Source organism: Opisthorchis viverrini, assembly GCF_000715545.1.
Source record: "Opisthorchis viverrini unplaced genomic scaffold opera_v5_241, whole genome shotgun sequence".
Lineage (NCBI taxonomy): Eukaryota > Metazoa > Platyhelminthes > Trematoda > Opisthorchiida > Opisthorchiidae > Opisthorchis > Opisthorchis viverrini.
In genome coordinates this window covers 682,941-696,982 of record NW_008751893.1, presented here as the reverse complement: position 1 = coordinate 696,982, position 14,042 = coordinate 682,941, and the positions used below count along the sequence as shown (strand labels likewise).

The 14,042-nt window shown below is 46.2% G+C and overlaps 2 protein-coding genes across 2 annotated transcripts in view; one reads left to right on the top strand and one right to left on the bottom strand.

The window, feature by feature from the left end:
- The window catches only part of T265_08791 (hypothetical protein), a gene marked incomplete at both ends in the record, with an annotated part of 30,484 nt that extends 16,877 nt beyond the window's left edge, over positions 1 to 13,607 (bottom strand). The window contains 8 exons of the mRNA XM_009174691.1: positions 874 to 999; positions 1,038 to 1,159; positions 2,256 to 3,837; positions 4,164 to 4,508; positions 7,331 to 7,444; positions 7,640 to 7,880; positions 13,176 to 13,469; positions 13,510 to 13,607. Coding sequence (XP_009172955.1) covers positions 874 to 999; positions 1,038 to 1,159; positions 2,256 to 3,837; positions 4,164 to 4,508; positions 7,331 to 7,444; positions 7,640 to 7,880; positions 13,176 to 13,469; positions 13,510 to 13,607 — 2,922 coding nt within the window. The remainder of the gene's footprint in view (positions 1 to 873; positions 1,000 to 1,037; positions 1,160 to 2,255; positions 3,838 to 4,163; positions 4,509 to 7,330; positions 7,445 to 7,639; positions 7,881 to 13,175; positions 13,470 to 13,509) is intronic.
- The window catches only part of T265_08789 (hypothetical protein), a gene marked incomplete at both ends in the record, with an annotated part of 16,053 nt that continues 9,957 nt past the window's right edge, over positions 7,947 to 14,042 (top strand). The window contains 2 exons of the mRNA XM_009174689.1: positions 7,947 to 7,972; positions 13,307 to 13,381. Of these exons, the coding sequence (XP_009172953.1) occupies positions 7,947 to 7,972; positions 13,307 to 13,381 (101 nt within the window). The remainder of the gene's footprint in view (positions 7,973 to 13,306; positions 13,382 to 14,042) is intronic.

Genomic DNA, 14,042 nt, shown 5'->3' with positions numbered 1-14,042 from the left:
ATGGTTGGGCGAAAAGAGCCCTTCGAGGAAGTCGGTCGACTGGCATACGCAGCACGTGGCCAAGCCAGCGCAACCTGTGCAGTGTGATCAGTTCATCTATCGAGGGTGAGTTATTTCTCCCGAATACCATTCGTCGTACTTCAGAATTGCTAAGAATTAGAACTGGAAATGAGCACTCGCTATAACAGCAATTTTGATTGCATTCAAAGAAGAGAAAGTTCTAATGGTCTCACGCAATAGACCCTTGGAAATCTGAACACAATGACAGAAACTACAAAAATTCCACCAACGTATTGACGAAATTATTAGAAAGACAGAACGATAATGTGTGGACGTGTCACGGGAAGACGCCAGGGAAGACAAGTCTATGCATTCACGTACGGTCAGTTGTAACGACTGGGACAGTCTGTAACCAGAAACTAGTCGTTCAGGTGTAGCAGCCCTTTGGCACTGCAAGCGGAAGGAGGCACGAGGACTGGGATGCCGCCAGGTTGTCCAAGTGTAGACTGGAGCAGTCGAGATAAAGAGATTGGGTTCGAACCTTCCGGTTCATAGACTAGCACCTTAACCACTGAGCTCACTAGAATAATAATAATATTTCTTCAGACTCTTTCAGTGCCTAGCTGCCAGGGGCCACCCGAAGTAAGCACGCGGGTTGGGATGCTGCCGGGTTGTCCAAGTTTAGAAGAAGTCGAGATGCGGAGGTCGGATTCAGACCACGGACTCTCCGGTCAGTGATTTCACGCTCTAACCAGTGAGTCACCTCGCTTCAGAAACTAACTAGTTACTGTTCACCGCTATGGAAATACCTCCTGACTAATAATGTCAAACCGCCTCACGTAAGACAAATTCAAGACAAATTCAAAAACAAACCTCATTCGCATACTGAAGGACGTGGGCCAAGTACTGGTTCAGTTCTTTGTTCAATCTTTCCAAGTGAACGACAAGTGTGAGATAGGTGTGCTGGAACTCCAGCGACAAATCAGTTTTGTTTGAGATCTGTAAAATGAATCTGAGAACATGAACGAAATACCCACTTTGCGCTCCGCTTCATCATTCAGATCTTGTAGCTCGTCAACACAACGTTTCTTTACTTCCAAAATTTTGGAGAGTTTCGTCTGTGGATCATTAAAAGAGAGTGAAATGTAGCGCAGCAAGTCTGCTAACGGCAGTTGGGTTGACAAAAACACCGATGAATTCATCACCATCAGCTGTAATAACCGCGTACTCGTCGTACAGTGGTTGTAGCTGCCGCAGTTTCGTTCACCGATGGTTTGGGGGGAGGGGTAGGTAACTGTGCATTGCAGGTGGGAGCTGGTAAATTGGTGCATAAATCCAGCACTGTCAGTGGGCTGTCAAGTGGGGGGGGGGATGAACTAAACGTATACTGCAGTTTATCAAAAATAACTGTCAGATGATGAGAAGCGAGTATGAGGTTAAAGCAACCAAATTAGACCGACTTTCATTCCCAAAGATGCCATATGGACAACTGGGATCCGTTTTGTTACAGAGGAGTAAAGGAGCTGTGAAGTGCACTGATATCAGAAAACGATCTTAACACGGGGCAGGGAAATCAAAGACACCACACCGAAGCTGAATGATAACTCAGTCACTACAAACACAGATCGGTCAACGGAAGCTGTTTCACGGGGATACGAGCTGAACTACTGTTGTATCTTGCTGTACGGTCGTGCAGCTCTGTGTCGGTCCCTTGGCTTCCTGCTCCGCCCACTATGGTATAGCAAAAGGCACGGTAGCTCTACACAGCCCTTTATGGAGACAAAGGAAAATCACTACAACTGTGTATATATAGGGTAGTCACAGAGTGTTCCACAAGGTCGTGCCAGAATGTCCGTGAGGGGGCGAGAACCGTCGAGTCAAGGTGCTTGACTCGGATTGGCTGGCATTCTGACCAATCAGGGCAAGCCTACGTCTGGCCCGTGTCCTGCACGTGACACATGCATCCAACTGATGTGATGTTCGGTTATTAGGGACGGCTGGCCCCCGAACACCTCCCCCTTGAGAGGGCTGTCCAACCGACTGCTGCTTTGGACTCCACTGTGATGACTCATGGAGGTTCTGTCGCACGTCGGTCCGTCCCTGGGGCTGCCAGCATGCTGATCTGGAATCCGGTACCCTCCACTTGGGAGGTATGTCACGGCTGTCCGGTTTCCAATGCGACGTGGTCCCCTCACCAGACCGCAGTCTGTTGCCTGAAGTTGGTTCACTTGACGCGGATGTGCTGATGTTCTTACGTGTGCCTCGTGTTTGACATCGTCGACCCTGCGTCCACCGTGGAGAGCATTCCTCATATATTTGAATCGGTGGCTGGTCTCTGTGTGACTGTTGTGGCGTCCCTTCTGCCGGCCCCACTTCCTTGACTTTCCGGATAGCAGTAGAACGATCCGCCTGAACCTGCGACTGTAAACTGAACGGTTCAGACCGCGGGTGAAACGTTGCGGGCTGCTGGGAGGGTTCACCAAATTGCACTGAGGTGAGAGGGCTACCGCTGCCGGACGCCAGAAGCTGAATAGTCGCTGTGTCGCGTATGCTCCATCTGGTCTCCGGTTTGGCTGTAACTGTAGCGACCACAAAATCGTCAGGACGTGATGTTCTCGTGAACGTATCGGGGCCATTTGCAGTTGTTTCGTCACAAACGGCATTGAGGGGTTCATCCAACAGTTGAAGCTCATTAATCCAATCCAGGCCCAAGAGATCAAGGCCTGTGTAGTTCGTGAGGTAACAAGTGCCACTGAGATGAATTCCCTTGAACGTTACGGAACAGTTCAGCTTCCCGGTCAGTTTGAGGCTTCCACCAGATGCATTACGAACGATGCACTTTGTGGGTTCCACTGGTGGCCTTCCAATTTCGTTCCAGGTTCGTTTTGAAATCAGAGTGAGGTCAGAACCTGTATCCAGTTGGAGAGTAACTGGTGTGCCATTGATACATAATGTGACAAATTTACGTCGACCAGGTGATTTCATCCTGAATGTGGCGGTCACAGCCTCTGCCTGCGTCCTTTTGTCGGGTCGGTGTTTGCGCGAGCTCCTGAAGTTGTCTCTGCAGCATTCTTCTTTGTGACCCTTTCGACTGCACTTACTGCACCTGTGGTTCCGGTAGGGACAGTGGCGTGAATAGTGCCATTCTTCACAAAACCAACAGGGTGTGGGCGGTTTTCTTGGAGTTCGTTTTGAACTTGACTTCCTTTTGGAAGTTACTTTGCATACCATATCCGGCTGAGATAATTTGGAATGTCCAATCATGGCAGCATCAGCCTTGAGATTGATAAGATGCTGGCATTCGGTGGTAAGTTTCTGAAGCGTCAACTCTGGATCCTGTTCAATTCGATTCAGTAGCCGGGTCCGAATATCTGCATCGTGTGGTGATTGAAGACCAGCCACAAAGATGAGACACTTGAATTGATCCTCGGTCATGGAGCTGAGCTGAAAGCGCTCGCATTCTCTGTTGACCACACCGGCATATGTGATGAAATCCTCAGTATCCCTTTTGGTAATCTTGAGACACTGATAACGAATATTGAACAAGGAACTTTGCTCACCGAATATTTGGGCCAGAATTTTGACAGCATCTGCGAAACCAAGGTCACGAGGGTGTTTGGGGAGTATGAAATTTGTGAACCGATCGTGTTCAGCTGTCCCCAGTTTCCGCAGCAACATTCGAACTTTCCATGCATCATCAAACTGAGCAAAGTTGGTTTGAAACCCGTATTCACATTTCCTGAACCAACTTTCGAAAGTTCGTCCAAACTCAGCATCAAAATTGAATTCGGTAATCTGGCAGGCAGCAGCATCTGCGGAAGAAGACGGAGGCTCACCCTTTTTTATCGCATTCACCGACATACTGCGCATCAGAGATTCAACCTCAGTTGTGCTTCTGAAGAAGACGGAGGCTCACCCGTTTTTGTCACATTCACCGACATCAGAGATTCAACAAGCCTCAGTTGTGCTTCTTCGAACTGCTTCTGTTGTTGCTGTAAAATTAATTGGAGTTGCTCTGCCGAAATTGACATCGTGGGTTCGGGTTGTCGCCAGTTGTTATAACTACTACTACTCACAAAGAGGTGATATGTATGTAGCAAGCGATGTTGAATAAGGCCATAATCAAGCATTAACAGTAAACACTTCTAGTACTTGCTACTTACCACCATGACCAGGAACTTCATTGGATATCCACCATATATATCAGCTTCGTTCAACAACAGGCGTCCACCAGAGGACGGCTCGTTGAGGGACAATGCAGCACTTCCCATCGAAGCGGCGACATCTCCACTGCTGATGGCAGGCAGTTTTAGAGGTGCCGATAGAAGGTTGGAATTGGATCCGAAACCAGATGATATTGTGGTCCTCACGGTCGCACCCCCCGTACCAGAAGCCTCGGCCTGACACAAGGGGCAGTCATGCACGGCTACATCTCCAGCAGCTCCAGGTCCCGCAGATCCGCCATAGCCTTGCAACAACTTGTGGTGGTGCATATGATGACGTTTGCCCTAGAAGACGAGTGAAAAGTGACAGTATTTCAGTGATGGTGCATAGCTGTCATGTAACCCGAAGTAAGCATAAGGTTGCCCGAACTTAAACAAGAGTAATCGAGAAGCTAAGACAGGGTCAAACTGCTGGCTCTTCGACCAATAGCTTCACGATTTCTCGAGCTAGGAAGGCCAGGACAAAGTCCAGAAAAGGTTCAAAGAGGAATAAGTACTTGTAAAACGTATCCACTCCCCAAAAAGGACCGAATTTCGGCAAGCAAGCGGAATGTTACGTAGTAGTACGCGATCAACCGCGCAGCGACGTGTCCACTCGATTAGCGACGAAAGCCACGCGAATCGAAGGCGAAGTATGACGAAGAGATACAAAACTACTTGAACATGTGCGTGTGTTGTCAGCAAGTATGACGAAGAGATACAAAACTACTTGAGTAACAACTGATGAACATGTGTGTTGTCAGCATTTTTGACGCACTAGCAAACTCAACTATGTTCATAGTGTTTAGATACAAGTAGTGTGGGAAGATTGTGCACGAAGTGGTTAGAGCGCGGATTACTAACCTGAAGGTCCGCGGTTCGAATCCGACCTCCGCCACTCGACTTCCCCTGTCTAGGCTTGGGCAACCTGGCAGTATCCCAGCCCTCGTGCTTCCTTCGAGTGGCATGGCAGCTAGGCACCGGAAGGGTGCTACAGCTGAACGCTTTTTTTATAGTGTTTAGATACAAGTCGTGTGGGATTGTGCCCTGCAACTGGAGACACGACGGTGTCCTCGTATTCGATACAAGATTGATATTCCTCAGCATAATTTGCAGTGCAAAGACTATCTCAAGTGTCCATTACGAAGATATCTTTTACATGCATATGAGCTAGAAATTTGCTCACTCCCCAGCTTCTGCCCAAGTTGGGAAGTAACTGTCACAGCGTTCGGATACTACGTATGTTTTATTGAAGAGCCCCAAACAGGGTGAAACAAGTACCAGGCCAGCTACGGATTCTGTAAAATCTTCCCATATCACAGGAATCCAAAAATCGGGAAATTATTGAATACGTTGGAAATGGAATTTTGAAACATTATCCCGAATAAAGGACTGTATCAAATACTGTGAATTACATCGTGACCCCAATGAATGCAATTCTCCGTGAATGAGACTGAAATTCAGACTGTCACTACAACGTCAATGGTTCAAATTCGGTTGCTACTGATGGCTAAGCAGAGTTACCTCGAGCTCATGGAGGCAAAATTCTTCAAATGCTTTACTCAAGGATCCATCTGAACCACCGACGAAACAGAATTCAGATTCTTGACGAAACAAACTGCTCATAAATTCAGTGAAAACTCTTGGAAGGCTCATTACCGATTTCGCCCCCCTTGGAGCTTATCTGGTCAGTGCATTCTCTGGATTTCCACCAACCTTACGTTCTACTTGGCGTCAGATTGTTGTTTAACAAAACCCGCAAGGAAAAATGTTTGACTGTTAACCGTCGTTTCTTTGCTGCCGTAATGGATAATTATCACCATTGACAGCAATACATCGGCAGTATATACTGACTAGAGGATCCTTGGTTCGAGCCCAGCATCTGCATCTCGACTGCTCCTGTCTAAATTTGGGCAGCCTCACAGTATCTCAGCCCTCGTGTTTTCTTCGAGTGACATGGCAGCTAGGCACCAGAAGGGTGTTGCTGCTGAACGATCATTATTGTTGTTACGAGCAGCTGTATTATCTTCAACCACCTAATAACCCGGTTCATTGTCTACTCCACATATACCACACATTGTGTTCCCATAGCCCACCTATTCTCCTGGAAAACTACGTATCCAGTTATGAGAACAGTAACATTCGATTACTCCGTAGCAAGCATTTTCCGTGTAAACGGTTATCATCTTTGTTTATTATAACGGAAATCTACCGCGAAAAGCTCTTTGTAGCTATAATCACATTCCATACAATTTGGACAATAATCAAGAGAACAAGAGATCATTCCATTGTACCGGAAAGTTCGCCTTAGTAGTTTTAACGGTATCACTCTGTGATGATTCCTCTGAGTTCCGATAGATTTCCACAACTGCAAGTTGCTGCGACCTGCTTTTGATTTGTCTTCCAATGCTTCCCCGCAATGACCCTCAGGTAAAAAATAGTTCAACAGACGATAGCTTGACCACCATCCGCATAAAAGGCAACTTAGGATAATCCTATGATAGATTTCAGTTCCCATATCTGTGCATTAGTGAACCATTCTCTTTTTAATCTTCGTTACTCTTTTGAGAGAACGAAGAAAGCAAGAGCAGAAAAACCCTTATCTTCGTTACTCTTTTGGGAGAAGAACGAAGAAAGCAAGAGCAGAAAAACCCTGCTAGTGAATCAAATGTGATCAAGTGTTCTAGCGATCTACTTAAACCGAGAACCCATTAAAGTCGGCTGATTTACGGTACTCTAGTGAAACAATGTGAGAATTTGACAAAAAAACATTGGAACAAGAGCAGACCATGTTTGTTTGGAATCAGTCAATAGTTGTTGCGGTGAGGGTACAGGACACCGTACACTGTACAACCGTGAACCATCAAATGTATCAAAAGAATTACATCGTAATCAGGGAAACAGATAACATGAAATCTTTGAAATGCACGAATTTCCATCGGACTTTCAGCCTACTGGCAACCCGGTAAGTCACCCACTCAGTTATGTACCAAAAACATGTGAGAAATGGGTTAAAAACGCGACTGTCCTAATTTTAAACGCGTGAGCCTGGATTCCCTGCAACTTAACAACTACGACTTAACGGCCGTACTGGTCAGCATTACTCAAGTCCTCTAGTGAACACTTACGACTGGTGGCACACAGTACACTAAACAAACCGAGATATCCGTCACATGATCCACATATTTGTTGCATCGATCTCCCAATTCTCGATTGTCCATATCGTCGGTACTCAGTTTTAACTGAGAAACAATATAAACTAGTCACTAGGACCGAATCGGGGTACAAAAATTGTTCAGTTTTGATGTAAACTGTTTGCTACTCTCCTAGTGTGATTGGAAAATTGAGTTCCGGGAAGTCTGGCTCTTAAGTGGAGTAGGCGGAACGCCGAAAACCCGAAAAGCAAATGAAATAAAATGGTAAGACGACCAACTAACCTGAAGGGCAGATTGGGCAAGTAACCGTGCAGGACTCATGAAAAGATTACGACTAGCCTTATGCTGCGTTTTGTAAGCAGACAGAGGAATTGTCTCCTGTGGAAACAAACTCAAAACTTCATAATCAGGAATGGACCGGGTTCCCAGAGTGGGTTTGTCAAAAGTGACACGATAGCAATGCCTCAGAGAGTCGATCGCGTCCACTTTTCCCGTGTATAACCCATCGGTAGGATAACGAACCCTGGTTACAAGAGAATAGGAAAGACGGTTGAATAAACAATCCGCATGGAAAGAGGCCACAGAGAGAATGGATCGTTTCAGCCTCTACCCAACGTAAGTGTATCTAGTTATGAAAAATTGCAAGAGAATGCGGAACCATTTAGGAACGTTCTGAGCAATCCACTCAGTATTATATAATGAGTTTATACCGAGTTGCTATAACTTTCAATTCAAAACGAGCGTCTTGGTTACTCGGTAGGTTGGACTACCTGAGAATATTGCATGTTTACAGTGTGTATTCCAAAGTAAACCCACTGAATCCATCAGTTAACATCAATACATTTGAGTATGAGCATCCACTAGTGGAAAGTCGCACACAACCTTACATAGTATCCCTGAAAACCATAAAAACAGCTTTCTAGTCTGCCTCCGCCATGGACTAAAACAGACCTATATTACATTTTCGACAGCCTCTTTCGTGACATACGCCGCACTCGTCTCTCTAAGGACAGAATATTTTGTAAGTCTTGTTAATACGGTGGTAAACCGTGGATGCACTAGCTTCCATCTGCACCCGACAAGTCAGTGGTTTAAGGCAGTAATTCGTGAATGAGTATTCTACGATGGACAACTACTCAATGATTAGGAACGCAAAGTTGTAAAGGGGATCCACTCCATGTTGGCCACTACAATACAAGACAAAGCTCAACATACATGAGAGATGAGTTCTCTATTCAGTTCAGAAACCTTGTACTTGTAAGCTGTAGCTCCACTTATTCTTTCACTCAAAACTGTCACGTGACCAGTAAGACGTTTGGATTTATTGCATTCAGAATTATTCCTAGGGTGACAAGGTGAAAGTATGGAACAAGAAATGGTCATTTTGGTCAGCACGTTTTACAAATATCTGAATTCCAGCTGTGGATTAACCGGGCATATAGACCAACCTTCAGGAGGGAGTTAGTGCATGTCGCTTGGTCAGCGTTTATAGAACTGTCTACGTGCTTTTTGAACATTGCTGCAATATAGACTGAGACTATGGACTAAAAGGGTGAAATAAGGATTATGGTTCTCATACCTCAGTGACCAGGCATCTACAGGCACTTCAAATCCTATGATTGCCATAACCCCACAGCACATCCATGCTTGGCTGGAAATGACGAGTGGGTATTCATACAACCCTAATGGCGTTTCTTCAGCTGGGTTCTATCTACACTGTTCTGCTTAACGTTGGAGGGTGTGTGAATCTCAGGATATTCGAGTGAAGGTAGCACCAGATCTCAACTAATAAGTTATGGCTGTGAGCCACGAGGGTTCAACACCTGTAGTAAGGAAGCCTGCCTTTTGCATCAGTCTTTTGCGTCGTTGACCTGCCGTCCACATTTCGCTAACCGTTTACCGCGCCAGAGTCATTAATCGATTGGTCTGTGGCATTAGTACACCTCCATCCCCGTAGTCCCGTTGCCATCTACACTTCTGTTTACTTGGTTATCGTTCCGGTGGTCCGTACAGTACTGATTGGTTTTGCTCCTAACGATATCCTTCATTTGCGCAAGCTAAGTTGGGTCTTTTGGCAGATCAACCAGTTGTGGTTGTTAGTGGCAGAGATGATGACGGGCCGTACGAGTGGCGCAGCCCACCGTCCAGTGATCTTTTTTGGGATATATATGAAGCCACATGGTACGAGATTTGAAGATTTGAATGCCTCAGATACAGACGAAACACCCCTGTTCATGACTTTACTTCAATCTTATTTTGATTCTAGGTGCCCGGAAAACTATACAGTAGTGTAATCTCGTACACGTCTAGGGGTCGACGAGAATTCAGTCAAAAATCCATCCAATACACTTGAATTGGTCCTAACCCCTCTAATCCGGGGTTCAAATGAACCCGGAGTGATATCTACAAGCTGACCAATCAATACTCATCGAGACACCTGGACCGGATACTAAAGGAATGAGCCAAGGGCTATCAACAATCAGCTGCGACCCTTGATCCTGACGACATCCCAGCTGCTCTGGAACAGAGCATCAGTAATCTCTCAGCCGGTGTCTTTCTAGTCTATTTGCATCTAGCTGGGAGAAAGAAACTGTCTTAGACCACTGAGGTGAGTCTGTAATAGTTGCCAATCTCCAAAAAGACTCTCGCAGTGAATGTAAAAACCACCGGAACGTCGTTTTGACTGCCACTGCAACAAAGCTTCTGGTGTCACTGATACTTCGTCGTCTTACAATGGTACGCGAATCCTTGACTAGTGAACATCAAGTAGGATTTTGGCCGGTAAGTTGTCGTCGATCACAACTTCAGGCTTTGCCACGACTTAGAGCAGCTGCATTTTGCAAACGACCCTCGGTCTTGATGCTCTTTGACTTCAAAGGTATGTGCGAGTCTGTCGACTAGTCAGTGCTCCTAACTACACCCAGTCAACGCGGGATTTCACAGGAGTTTGTAAAACTAATGCGATCCCTATTTTCACATACTTTTGGAAGTGAGTGCATGAAATAATCTACGGAAGCTTCACAGCAAAAATGGTGTGCGATAGGGATATTCACCCCCTATTCCTGTAACTTCGTCATGGATGAAACAAAGAGGTGAACGCTGCAAGGTCTTGCAAACTTCGGCAGTCAAATCGTTGCTGATGAGAACCTTGTCGATTTGGAGTACGTATATGACATTGTCCTCATCTTCGAAGACGGAGGCAAAACGTAATGCATTTGCGTTTCTCTGCAAAACACCGCTGCCTTGCGGTTAGGCTTTCGAGCCAAAGGCTTTGGTTGAGGACCCTAATCGTTCTCCTGTCTAGGTGTGGGCGCCCTGGCAGTATCCCAGCCCTCGTACAACCATGACACACACCTTATGGTTTTACGGCACTGAAGCATCAGTGCCAGCACTGATGTTGCTGTCTTTGATGATGATGATGATGACGGTAGCTGTATTAGCTCTAACGGAAGTGTGTCCCATGAAGCCACTGCAGGAGTCTCAAAAGTCCCAATCAAGTTTGCTAATTTGCGCCACTTGTGGTAGCAAACAGGCGTACCACTGAGTCTCGAGTGTCGCGTGTCCCACTGTGCCGTAATGGTTGTATTGTTGTATGTATGCTGCAGGCAGCAAGTGTTGCTTAGTGGGAAGTACCAGTGCATAACTATTTTCTAATCCCCAACCTGGAACGCCATAAAGCCTCTAACCATTAATCAGGCTGGTGTGGGACTACGAGTGTCGCACGGAAAGTTTCCTCACGCCGTGATGCTCAACAAGACACGGAGGCACATAACCCGAAACAACACGGTGAGGTCCAACTTTCACATGAAGGGAGCCAATGCAAGAAATAGCGGCTAGCTGATGTCAGCATTGTTCGTGGAGTATCTTTCTGGATTCTTGAAGGCGTAGGTACATCACAATGCTTAAGATAAGTTAGCACCACGTCCCTCCGTCACCCTGTATTTTATCGTCTTTTCACTTTAAAGTATAATTAAATACATTTTGTGACTGTACGGCACTGGAACATAGGCGTAACCATTGGTGGCGGTGTCTGTCATGATGACGAATTAACAACTGGGTCACTTTGAAGAAACTGCCCCAAGGATCAGAGGGAAATCTAGAGTCCTATGTGGTTGATTTATTCCCCACCAAATTAGACGTAATACCTCACATGGTTCATCTTGGATGGACCATGAACCATTGGAAATCCGGAATTCGTCCCGGGGTTCTTATAAGGCGTGGACGAAACTTAATAAAATGGGCCTAATTTACGTACTGATTTTCACGGCGATGCTTTACACAACCCCATATCTGCTGGACAATTTACACATTCTTACAAGATAGTTTACTCGGATGGAGTTGGGAGAAAAAACATGCAACTGCTTCGTTACGAATTCGCCGACACCAACCCAGATATGTGGCTTTAAGACAACGGACGTTGAATACCTGAATACGTCGCAGTTGTGCTGCTCGAACAGGACATGTCTCACAGCCATACAACAAAACAGCCCTTACTGAAGCTTGATACACATGTCCCTTGAGATTCAAGGATACACCACTCTGATGCCACAGGTGTCTCAAATTAGCAAAAGCGACCCGGGTCCTGCAGGTCCGTGCATTGACCTGTCACACTACTGTCAGAGCTGGTGCAACTTCCAAAATAAGTAAAGTGCTCCACAACTTCAGGCGTCTTTCCATGGATTAAAAGCGCCGTGTTCATTGACTGCACGTCCAGGGGCAGAACCTTACATTTTTGGGTGCAGAGTACATACCCATGGACGAGAGGACCTTGGTATGTTCATCTAGAGGCACCTGTCTTTTCTTCGACGAAGAAAGCGACGCTCGCGTGTTCCAGATGGGCAAGGTTTTCGTCAGAGGCTATTTGAATCCTGGGGTATTGAAGACATTCCAGGGTTCGTTTTATTATTTCATCGATCACGAAACCAGATGGGTGGAAGCTGCTCCACGCGTTCACTACTCCCCATGGACAGTTGTGCAACGGAGACTTCTATAGAATGTGTCCAGCAACAGAAGTTGCGTTGATTAAGCCATGTATTACGCCAGCCGAACCATTGTTTGCGAACAGAGTTGTTCTCCGTGTCCAATTCAGAGAGGTGGCCAACCCTTGAGCTGGTAGAGATATGAAAGAAATTGCGAAACGTCTGGGTGCTGCTGGCCTCCCAGGATGGGGACCCACTGCGTCTAGTTGGAGACGCTGCAAGATGTGGCTAATAATGGACGCCAATGGCGTTTTTGTTGCCGGTTTCTAGCCAATTTGTTTGTGTGTCTGGATGTTTGAGTGTCTGGAGGTGTTGACACGTTGGAATTATCGTAACAGGCTAATACTAGGTCCCTTTCTCGTCCATCTTCACCCTCTTCTTCATAATAGGACATCCCAAAAAACGGCAGCGAAGCATCAGTACTGAACACTGCTGTCATATTGTCGAGGATGATTCCATTTAGGTTTTACTGAGGAACAGCAGACAGGTTGACCTATCACAACAGCCAAACCGACGCAGTAACCAATGAAGCGACTGCTATGGTGAACGGTTTGTCTAAAGGGGTGATGTGGCCTCTCGGAGGCATCTATTTCCTAGCAGTCTATCGAGGATTGCGCCCGAGTGCACCTTGGCTGTATTGCTAACACTAGTGAAACGAAGTACTTTTTCCAGTAGGTTCGAAACTTCACTCCCAGACCGTGAGGGTGGGAAAATGTCACGATGTGCGAGGGAGGGAAGCGTTTAAAACTATGCGAACCATTGGACAAATTGTTCAAAATCTCAAATTGGGAGTAGGCGATAGGGCGGACACAAAAACAAGTGAAATTAGGTTTACAAACCTGGCTGTGATCTTCGTTCCAATAATGAGGGGCATAGGGACATGCATGTCATCCGGTAGATCTCGTAGGTATTCAAGCTGGACAGAGCGCGTGGCTTGAAGGGTTCTTATCTTTTCACGTTTTTCGTTCAGCGATCTCCGTTCCTCGTCGAAGAACGCGGTGGAACACCGACGGGGTTTCCCCATGAGCCTCCGTAACAAAGACCAGTGAGCCCTTGAAAGGTTTCGTGTCTTCACGTTTGGGAAATTTTCGCGCAAGCAGATACGAAAGTCATTCTCGCCCAGAAGCAGTGGTCTAATAGATGAAGCCTGTTGACGTCCACTAACTGGCTTACCTATCCAGGTTAGAGTAAAACCACTCATAGAACACCCATTTATGAGCTTTCGGGAGTTTCAAAACGTTCCTGAGCCGCACAGCATTCACCTGAGACATACGTCGCTCAGGGTTGTGGGCAGCTGCGTGCCAAGGAGGACGACCCATTGATTTGTGCTTCAAAAATGAGAAAACAAAAAATGTACCATTTTGTGAGGCTTCCTAATCTTCTGAGGTAGCTCCTCCTCAGGTATATGTGGCCGGTGCGAAGGCACGATCCTTGGTCTGTAGCTCGAGGAAGGTTCAAAGTAATCATCGAAATAACGGCTTTTCTTCCGTGCCCTCGGGGGCTAAAAAGCAAGTTAGCGTGCTTGAAACCGGAAATTACGTTTTTTCTGTAGGCTTGATTGAATTCATCTAACTCGTCTGTAAAAGGGGTAAATCACTACAAAACAGAAACATACAGGAGTGTTCAGCAGACATTTTGAACGACAATGACCCCAATTGGCGCGATGTTGATGCATTACAACAACACCAAGTTCAGCAGGAGGAATT